The sequence below is a fragment of the Lithobates pipiens genome, unplaced genomic scaffold (genome assembly GCF_037356315.1).
Source record: "Lithobates pipiens isolate NorthernLeopardFrog02 unplaced genomic scaffold, aLitPip1_a1.2 Scaffold_13, whole genome shotgun sequence".
NCBI lineage: Eukaryota > Metazoa > Chordata > Amphibia > Anura > Ranidae > Lithobates > Lithobates pipiens.
In genome coordinates this window covers 466,635,616-466,646,692 of record NW_027507718.1, presented here as the reverse complement: position 1 = coordinate 466,646,692, position 11,077 = coordinate 466,635,616, and the positions used below count along the sequence as shown (strand labels likewise).

General features: G+C 40.4%; 1 protein-coding gene across 1 annotated transcript; it reads left to right on the top strand.

Moving 5' to 3' along the window:
* Nucleotides 1-4,308: 4,308 nt before the first annotated feature.
* LOC143975453 (homeobox protein Nkx-3.2-like) lies at nucleotides 4,309-10,785 on the top strand. Its single transcript, XM_077477858.1, has 2 exons — nucleotides 4,309-4,721; nucleotides 9,216-10,785. The coding sequence occupies exons 1-2, from the start codon at nucleotides 4,502-4,504 to the stop codon at nucleotides 9,746-9,748; spliced, it is 753 nt and encodes a 250-aa protein (XP_077333984.1). The 5' UTR covers nucleotides 4,309-4,501; the 3' UTR covers nucleotides 9,749-10,785.
* Nucleotides 10,786-11,077: the final 292 nt, after the last annotated feature.

Here is an 11,077-nt window from a genome sequence, read left to right as displayed (position 1 = left end):
AAAAACACAGTTTTGTTGTCGGAATTTCCAATCATGTGTATGCGGCATAAGTGTAGCAATATGGTTACATTTAATGAAGGTACAACATTTAGCAACTCTCATGGTTGATGATTAAAACTGGCACATCTAAGTATGCAGGCATCTGGGGGTAAAGCTGTCCATATAGACCGTTCTCCGCACCACCATTGATGTCCTCCCTTCCATGCTGCATGTCTTGCTTTCAGATCGCTCTAATGCAGGGTAGTCTTCCTGGTCATGATTGCAGACTGACAGCAGTGAGAGCCGGCGGGGTGTGGAGGACGGTCTATGTGGACAGCTTTACCCTGGATGCCGGCATACTTAGATGTGCCTGTTTAAATTATTAACCATGTGACTTGCTAAATGTTGTACCTTCATTAAATGTAACCATATTGCTACATTAGAGGCGCCTCTGTTCTTTCCATCTTCTAGAGGCTCCCACAGATATTGCACATACATACTTACTTCCAAGCTGGACAAATGTAACTATATAAAATATAGCATTCCCAGTGGTGGCTGGTGCTCAAAATTTTAGGGGGAGGGGGGGTGCAAACGAAACGAACTGAAAAATTCTGAAAAAAAATATCAATCACAGCCATTGTGTTATCAAAACGCAGCCACTGTGTCATCAATTGCATCCACTGTGTCATCAATTGCATCCACTGTGTCATCAATTGCATCCACTGTGTCATCAAAACACAGCCACTGTGTCATTAAAATGCACCCACTGTGTCATTAAAACACAGCCACTGTGTCATCAAACGCAGCCACGTTGTCATTAAAACGCAGCCACTGTGTCATCAAATCGCAGCCACTGTGTAATTAAAACGCAGTCACTGTGTCATCACACGCAGCCACGGTGTCATTAAAACGCAGCCATGGTGTCACCAAAACGCAGCCACTGTGTCATCAAATCGCAGCCACTGTGTCATCAAATCGCAGCCACTGTGTCCACTGATCCCAGACACCATGATTGTCTCCTTAATAACAGCCAGCATCTCTTTGAACAAGGAGGGAAGGGGGGCAAGTTATCAAAGAAGGATACTTACTCACAGTGATTTGGGGGGCTGGAAGAGGATGCTGTATGTGCTAGGGGCCACTTTGGGAGGAGAGAGGATTTGTGCTAGAAGGGGGTCTAATTTTATATTCAACCCCCCCTTCTAGCACAATAAGTGTCATATTGCATTCAGACCTATAATCTCAGATTAGCACGTCCTGTTGATGCTGTGTCCATTTTTCTCCCCCTCTGTCTCTGTCTGTGTATAGAAGGCACTCAGAGGTGGCTTCAATCCGTGTGTTAGTGTGAGAAAGGAGGAGGGAGGCAATGGGGAAGAGAGGGACAGATGCAGCTGTGCTGTGCTGGAGCTCACCCCCCTCCCTTACCTTTTCTCCAGCAGCTCAGCTCGGGCCGAAGAACGGAGCTGCCGACGTCACTTCTGCCTTTCGTCTGAAACCTAGAAGTGACCTCGAGATTTGAAAAATAATACTCCCGCCCATAGAACCACACTGATTTTACAGGCGGAAGCTACTCGGTGCTTTGTATTGCGGCGTAAAGGGGGGTTAAGAGCCCACAAATGAAGCGCCATGTCTGCAATCTCATGATTGCATTGACGTGGCGCATCCCATAGTGCACTGCGTCCGGCGCCACAGTGTACTTTGTTAAAGGACTTTTTTCTTTTTTTCTTTTTTACTACAGAAGGGGGGGGGGGGGGGGGCGGCACCTGGGCGCCCTCTATGGACGGGCCGCCACTGAGCATACCTAAACGTCAGTGATGTCAATTTACTAAAGCAAATTTTCAGTTTGAAAGGGAATTTCCTCATCTAATCAGAAGCAGGCACTGTTCAGGTATTTTGACATCTGGAGTGGCCAGCTGCTAAAATACAATATCTGCAGCAAGATATTTGTCCATCAGAAGTATATAACCTGTATGGAGGAATCAGTTAGATGTTTTTGTTCAGTCTATCAGTGTACAAACATACCCCACTTTTAACTACACAGTGGGGTTTATTTACTAAAGCTGGATAGTGCAAAATCAGGCTCACTTCTGCAATGAAACCAATGAGCTTCTAATCCCAGCTTGTTCAATTAAGCTTTGATAATAAAACTTGGAAGCTCATTGGTTTCTATGCAGAAGTGAGCCTGATTTTGCACTTTCCAGCTTTAGTAAATAAACCCCAATGTGTACTTAAAAGTGGGGTATGTCTGTATACAGTGTTGGATTTAGGGGCAAAAAAAAAGTAACTGCCCTGGGCCCCTCTATACAAAAATAATAAAAAACAATAAAAGAAAAAAATACTAAATAATGAAAAAATAAGATGTCAGAAATAGTGACAGCGACATCTCGACTTCTGTCAGCCTGGCACTGGAAGCAAGGTGAGGAGAAGAGAGCTGGGAGGAGGTGTGGGCTGTGCTCTCTCTCCCCCACCTCTTTACAAGCTCACACATAATTAGAGGAATGGGGCACAATTTGGCATCTTTTCCCTGGGCGCTGGATGATCTGGTCCTGGCGCTATGTGTAAGGAACATTCTTCCCACTGACTCTCACAATAATGTATCATGGGGTCTCAGGGAATCCCTTTGTTTCCTGAGACTGGAAAGTTATTTCAAGGGTTCCTCTGTGTTGAAAAGGTTGAGAAAGCCTAATGTGAGCAAATTTAGCCAAAAGGCAGAGAAGATCAAGTGTAGTATCTGTTCTTATCAGTTGCCAGGAGGTGGCGCTTGCTATCAGTCCCTGGTCTACGGTGAGGTGAATCAAGGGTGGCAGTGGCTATGCAAAACTTCTAGGCATAATGGTAACCTGGACAGTTAGAGATAGCCAAAAGGGAAGTCTCCTCATGGGGATGGAGAACCACTGGGTTCGGCTGAAGAGTCGGTAGATTTGTGTGGTTTCTGTAATTTTCAGTCTTTCGGGAAGGAAAGTCTGCCCCTTTTCAGTGTTATTGAGGGGAATTGGCCGGTACTTCCCAAATGTAATTAGGTGGGAGCAATGGAAGCGATGGCGGCCCTGCGGCCAGGGCTCTCCATAGGCTTTCAGGGTTCTGATGCCTTCCCGGCTGGGAAAGGGGCTGCATCAGTCGGGCTGTTGGTCAGTGTTGAGAGAAAAGCCTGTGGTGAATGTGCCCCTGAAGTGGCAGATCAGGGGTGCCATAATCTCGCAAGTGTTAAGGAGCACTCTGAGTTACTGGCACCATGGTCACTTCACCATACACACTTTTTTCGCACCTGCTTCTAGGGCCAAGCCTTTTGGCTAGGACCAGTGGAATTTTTTATTTTTGGCCAAAGGGCCGGCCATTGTATTGCACAATGGCCACTTTCACTTCTCCCGCTTCCTTCTCCCGCACTTTTCTTTTATTTATTCCTCGTGTTTGTCTCTTTTTTGTATTTTTTTGTTGAATGTGTTACATGTTTTGTCACAGTGTGATTAGTAGGGTGTGGGCTCTCGGGCCTATCCTGAAAGTCTTGGGAGGGGGTGGATATGGCCTTCTGGCTTGGTTCATCCTCTCTCATGGGGGTCTCCCTTCAGGGGAGTCCCACCAAGTACTTGGGTGGGTCTGTTTCGGCAGACCTTCCAAGGGAAAGGGGGTCCATCTGGTTTCGGCCAGATGGACCCAGTGAAGTACCTCAGTCCCCATCTGGAGCCTAATGCCTTGGGGGATCAGGGTAAGGTCCTTCCTAGGGAGGGCCATGTAGCCCCTGCTGCAATTTTTGTGTCACTCTTTATGTGTGTGCACTTTTTTGCCACCGGGTAGAGTTTTTGGGTGGGTTTCACACGCCACAGGCTTTTCAAAAAAAAAAAAAGAAGAAAGTGAACAAACTCTGTGTATGAGCCTTCCCCCCCCAACCTAAAGGGCCAAGGTATAAATTTGGCCCTAAGTGTATAGATATATTATAAGTGAAGGTATTCACTTCTATTATCCAATCATGTACAAGCAGAAAAAAAATTATTTTTAATTTATTTTTTATTGTTTCCTTGCACGGTCGGGTATTCTTTACAAAATTAATTTTGACCACATTCCCCAAACTAAGAAAATATCCCCTTGCAATGTGCACATGCTCTACTCCTTTAGTAAAGCAACCCAAGTGTGTCGCATTAATGATTCTACATCTGACCACTTAAAAGCTTATTAAACAATCAGAAGAGCTTTTGGCTGAATATAAAGCGGATAATACGTGCTTTTCTCACATTGGTGTCTGTGTCCTCTTTCCTTTCACCCCAAATAATCCTTCAGTGTGCAGTGTCAGTGCATAGAGTGCAGTGCTTGCCCCTCCTCCACTCTGTGTCATGTAATGGGAGAGCTGGCTGTGCTTGCCTTCCTGTCTCTTGTCTGCCTGGGACTCTACATGCTCTCCTATCCATAGCATAGCTGTGCGGGCGATGCAGCTCTCCTAGACCATAGCGCTGTGCAGGCGATGCAGCTCCCTGTGCTCGGCGCTCTCTAGGTCCAGCACCCCCATCCAGAGCGCTAACCCCGCCGCCCCACCATGAGTAAAAGCCAAGATGCCTGCAAACCCCTCTCCTTAAACTTCACCATCGACAGCATCCTCAAGTTAAACTCCAGGAGATCCGACGGCAGCAAAACACAGAGGGACTTCATAGAGAGGACCATAGATGACAGCAGAGAGCTGTGCAAACACTCGGCGGAGCCGGAGGAGGAGCGGGGGGCCACAGAGGACAAGAGGGGCCCCTTACTGACCACACAAGGTACACAGAGGAGCGCAGAGAATAATAAGAATAACACATTGCCATCAATCATTTTATACACAGGGCTGTCACCCATCTATGCATGCATTGGCATGGCCAATGGTACCATCTACACTCTAGTCACTGTGGGTACAATGTAACCTTCATATTCTGGTGCAAATGTAATGCATTGCTCCAGGGATTTCGTATATTTCATAGTATTCTTTTAATGTTTATTGTCATAATCTAATATCCATACAGTTATGTATATCACACTATCACTCATCTGTTAATTCACTGCAGTGTTCACTTATTTACACACACACACACACACACATATATATATATATATATATATATATATATATATATATATATATATATATATATATATATATATATATATATATACACACACACACACACATATTCAATTCTATATATAAGTTATTTACATTACACTATCACCATCACTGCAGTGTTCACTTATTTACCAATATATATATATATATATACACAGACATACCCCACTTTTAAGTACACAATTGGGTTTATTTACTAAAGTGCAAAATCAGGCTCACTTCTGCATAGAAACCAATGAGCTTCCAGGTTTTATTACCAAAGCTTAATTGAAGAACAAGCTGAGGTTAGAAGCTCATTGGTTTCTATGCAGAAGTGAGCCTGATTTTTCACTTTCCAGCTTTAGTAAATAAACCCCATTGTGTACTTTAAAGTGGGGTGTGCCGGTATATACATACACATACCTACACACCTATCCAAGGCTATAGATACTCTTACTATATTATACTATTTATAAGTTATTTACATTACACTATCATTCATCCATTGATTCAATGTGCAAGCTGTTCGCTTTTTTTTATCAGCATGATATGTATGTTATGCTGTAGATACTTAGGGGTTGATTTACTAAAACTGGAGAGTGCAAAATCTGGTGCAGCTCCGCATAGAAACCAATCAGCTTCCAGGTATCATGGGTAAAGCTTAATTGAACAAGCTGAAATTAGAAGCTGATTGGCCACCCTGTACAGCTGCACCAGATTCAGAGTGCTCCAGTTTTAGTAAATCCCCCCCCCTAAGATATAGATGTATTGTGCTATATATAAGTCATTTATATAACACTGCTATGCATCTAATTATTCAATGCAGTCAATGTTCACTTATTTTTAGCAACTATGTATGTAACTATTGTAATGCTTTAGCTTTACTATATTACATACTATATACAAGTCATTTATATGACACTGGGTACCTCTAATTGTTCAATGCAGTGTTCACTTATTTTGTAGCAAGATATGAATGTAATTAATTATTGTAATACTACAGAAACTCCTATAGGTAACAATGTAACACACGCAAACATATATAAATATATACATGTATATTTTTCAAGTAGATATATATTTCAAGGGGATAAAGAATACAAAGGGGATATAGCAGAGAGAGCATAATTTATAGCTTCTATTAAAGAATACTTCAGGCATCCATACCCACTTTTGGTGTTTTTTGGGACATGCCACCTGGATGGAACACTATCTTTGCCTGTTGGTGCTCTCCACCCTTAAATAAAATAAATGAATAAAAATCGATATATACATTTAGATAGATAGATAGATAAATTGATAGTTGTGGTATACCGTATGATTGTGCTATATATATATATATATATATATATATATATATATATATATATATATATATATATATATATATATAGCGATAACAACAAAAAATTGACTTGCAGTGCTTTTATATATATATATATATATATATATATATATATATATATATATATATTCATGCTATTATGTAAAACTAGAATACTTTGCATGAGAAATATTGGAGATATGAATTGATCTTTATGACATCACGAACTGAGATTTCATTAGCTGATCATACAATGGTATAAACTCCCCGGCAGCTATTGGGTTAAAGTTGGTGTCCCCAGGACAGAGCATCTGATGGCTGGGAATCAGTACAGCTGGGACCCCGGAATCTAGGACCATATACACTAATGACCATATGGGGGACTCCCACACTTTACACTAATCCAGGATTAAGCTAGCCTGAGGTCCTACAGCTGCTGGGGAACTACAAGTCTCAGCTGAAGCAGGCTGAGCTCACGAAGCCTTAGGTCAGTAAAGAGAGGTTTTTATTATTGGGCATAGACCCCCATTAACCGATATGTGTATATGACTGAACTCTGATCCCATTTACTGACGATCATGAAAATGGGTCCACCAATCCGTTGAAAATGTTATATACAAATTTATTGAAATAATACAGCTGATACTGTGTAAATACCGTGCACGTATAGCTATTTCACATTTTTTTAATGTAAGGTAAAATAAGTTATGTCTGCTGGAAATGTTTGCAGTTATCAAGTTCTCATGTTCTATGAAGGGCGCAGGACCAGTAAGGAGAAAATAAATAAATAAGATAGATAGATAGATAGATAGATAGATAGATAGATAGATAGATAGATAGATAGATAGATAGATAGATAGATAATATTATATATATATATATATATGCAGTATTTATTATATGAACATCAGGTCAAGATGTTTAACAGAAGTGAGAATGTTTGGGAAAAAATCAGCCAGGGGTGCTTGCAACTGGTTGCATCTTTCAAAATAAATACATAAATCATAAAATAAATACCCCTTTGTTGCAATCAACCCCCCCCCCACACACACACACACACACACACACCTTTGCCCTATAAATTGCCCCTATTCCTGTCACCTTCACTTTTGGCTAGCCTGGCCTACACATGGTGTAGAGAAAAGTTAGGTGAATAAGAAACACGATTCATCTAATAGATTACATTGATACATCTAATAACAGTAAAATTAATATAGTATAATATAATATTATTGGTGATGATGATCCTCTTGGAGATGCAGTTTATAGAAGCTGGTGATCTGCAGCCATAGTTTTGTTTTTTTGAAGAGCTGGGGAAGTCTGTAGAATTCCAGAAAAGTACATTCTATACAGTAGATTATAGTGCAGAAATATTGGCCTAAAATAACATGTTTTTAGTGCTGATCACATCTGCATCACCAGTGAGATCACCATTGCTGTCTCCTTCATTACTATGATATCAATTTGAAAATGTATTGCAGCTTACCAATTTTTATATGTGTTGGCTGCATTAGTTTTCTTCATTTTTTTTAAACCTGGCAATCATGCCATGAACTTACTTCCTGTTCTAAGGTGACAACTCTACTGAGCAGCATTGTCACCCTAGGACAGGAAGTGTCATTGTATCAGGACTACATAATACCATTACCTACCTCTCTTCTCCATAACAGAGGGAGGTGTTTTGTAGTTCATAGATATAGAAGGAAGAGCTAACTAATAACATTCCAGAGATAGAGAGTACACACAATTATAATTAAAAGTGTGCATTGGGGTGTTTTATAGGGGTACACCCTTTTTAGTAGCTGCTGAGAAGTTCCAGTGTCAGGGCTACATAACATCTCCCTCTCTTCTCCATAACAGAGGGAGGTGTTTGTAGTTCATAGATATAGAAGTAACAGTGCTAACTGATAACAGTGCAGATGCATAGAGTGCAGAAAAAGTATAATTAAAAGTGTACATTGGGGTGTTTTATAAGGGTGCACCTTTTTTGGTAGCTGTTGGGAAGTTTTTGAGATACAGCGTCAGGACTACATAACTCCTCCATTTCTTCTCCACAACAGAGCGAGGTGTTTTGTAGTCCATGGATATAGAAGAAGCATTGCTAAGTGATAAAAGTCTAGAGGCAAAGAGCATAAGTTTAAATTGGAGTATTTTATAGGGGGTACACCTTTTTTTGATGCTGGGAAGGTTTTTGAGATACAGTGTCAGGACTACATAACATCTCCCTCTCTTCTCCATAACAGAGGGAGGTGTTTTGTAGTCCATGGCTATAGAAGAAGCATTGATAAGTCATAACAGTCTAGAAGCAAAGAGCACAAGTGTAAATCGGGGTGTTTATAGGGGGTACACCTTTTTTTGCTGCTAGGAACGTTTTTAAGATAGTGTCAGGACTACACAACACCTCTTTCTCTTCTCCATAACAGAGGGATGTGTTTTGTAGTCCATGGCTATAGAAGAAGCATTGCTAAGTGATAACAGTCTAAATGCAAAGAGCACAAGTGTAAAGTGGGGAGTTTTATAGGTGGGTACAACTTTTTTACGCTGCATGGAAGGTTTTTGAGATACAGTTACCAGTTTAATAAGGCGCAGCTGTTTTAATCTATCTATCTATCTATCTATCTATCTATCTATCTATCTATCTATCTATCTATCTATCTATATTATAATAAAATGTTTTATAATGTTAGAAAATTATAATTATTAGCTCACAAGATTTCTAGCTACTTATTTGTACAGATATAACAAAACATTTTATATTTACCTGATTAAAGGGAGGAAATAAGAGAAATATATTGTTACAGTTTACATGACCTTTATTTCTTTTTGTTTTTTGGGGGGTTTTATTTGCAGACACCAGATGCCTCCTGACCTCCACCCAAAGCCTTAACTACTGCACCGAGCAGTCCTCAAAGCACAGAGACTTACCTTACAGGGCAGACCTCGCTGACAGCTTGGTGGATGGCTCCCCACCGTCGCCCGATCAGCTCGGTAAAAAAAGCAAGCTCCTGGCCAAGAAGAAGACCCGGACCATCTTCTCCAAGAGCCAGATCTTCCAGCTGGAGTCCACCTTCGACATGAAGCGCTATCTCAGCAGCGCCGAGCGAGCCTGTTTAGCGAACTCCTTGCAATTGACTGAGACTCAGGTGAAAATCTGGTTCCAGAACAGAAGGAACAAGCTGAAAAGACAAATGTCAGCAGAACTGGAGGGTCCCGGATCAGGGGAAACTGCTGGGGATCTCTCAGTCCTCTACAAAGACAATTCCTTCTTGAATAGGTGCGTCTTGCCAATGCCCTTCCCTGTCATCTACCCTGGGAGCACCATTCCCTACCTGTGCTTCCCCAATCCCGGCAAATACTACAGCCTTACTGATGGGGACGTATAATATGGCGCACATTGCTACAAACTGTCGCAAGGCGATCAACTTCTTCTTCTTCCATATCACAAAGCCACAACGAGGAATTAATAATGTGTCAGTTTGTGTTTCTGACCTATCACTGTAAGGGAAGGGGAAGATTTATTTTTTAATAATTATTATTATATCTTACTATTATCTGCCTACAGCATGTACACTTATTTTTGTACCTTTTTAAGAAAAAAAAAAAAAAAAACTTGAACCCACACCATTTATCTAATTCAATTCGTCTATATGCAAGATACTTTACAAAAGGGATTCATGTTCCTGCCCATTATACAGTGCTTCTTTACTTCTATATCATTATCAGGCTCAATTCACAAAGCTTTATCAGGCTCAATTCACAAAGCTTTATCAGGCTCAATTCACAAAGCTTTATCATGGGGGATAAGAATCTGCATTTCGTCATGTATTATCATATATTTCATTGGACTAAAAAAGAAACTTTTTTTATTTAACTTTTTTTTTTTTATTTAACTTTTTTTTTTTTTTTACATATTATTTTTAGTATTCTTACCCTGATGTGTCAGCTTTGTGACTTGATATGTGAAAGAGATTGGGTTAATAATCCATACATGTTTCAGTATTAATCTTTTTTCCTCTTTTATTAGATGAAGAGATTTTTTTGCTGTGGTGGTTTTTAAATTCATTCGATTAGATCATTTATTAACATGTGCTCATCACTAACAGAGGACATGCCACACAAGCAGGGGGGAGAAGAGTGGGGCGTTGGCCAGAGCCAATCAGATTTAAGCTCTCACTATTTCTGATGTAGATTTAAAAATGAAAGGATCGGACTGATACAGGGATCACCTTCTCTTCTCTGCACTGTGTAAGCTGCTGTTAGTTATGAATAACCAAAGACTTTACTATCCCTGGGGTGCGACAAGTGGGAAAGAGAGAGGGGGCCCTAAAGAAGCACTAAAGCATATGCAGTTTTTATATTGTCTGTAAATTAAAACAAATACTCTTTTTTTTGGATACAATGAAATAAAATATTCATTCGACTTCTCTGGAAGTCTTACATAGACTATGGACGTACATTTAAGTATAGTTAAAATGTTAGTTGTGCAAAGGTTTGTTAATGCAATCAGAGTCCAAGAGACAGACATTTCATTGATTTGCTAAAGGCAAATAGGCTACTTTTGGGAAGGAATTTGCTTCTTTTTTTAAAAAAATCACTAGTATTTTAGTATTGTGCATGATTGGGTGATGAAGGTCAGCAGAGCTTCCCCTCAATCCCAAATTCAGGGCAAATTCCCTTGCATACTGAACAGCCTATTTGCCTTTAGTAAGCCA

What these genes read in the sequence shown, in the direction of transcription:
- LOC143975453 (XM_077477858.1), top strand. Translation starts at nt 4,502, where the DNA reads ATGAGTAAAAGCCAAGATGCCTGCAAACCCCTCTCCTTAAACTTCACC. An exon ending in CCCCTTACTGACCACACAAG is followed by an intron (nt 4,722 to 9,215) that starts GTACACAGAGGA and finishes TTTTATTTGCAG; the next exon opens with ACACCAGATGCCTCCTGACC.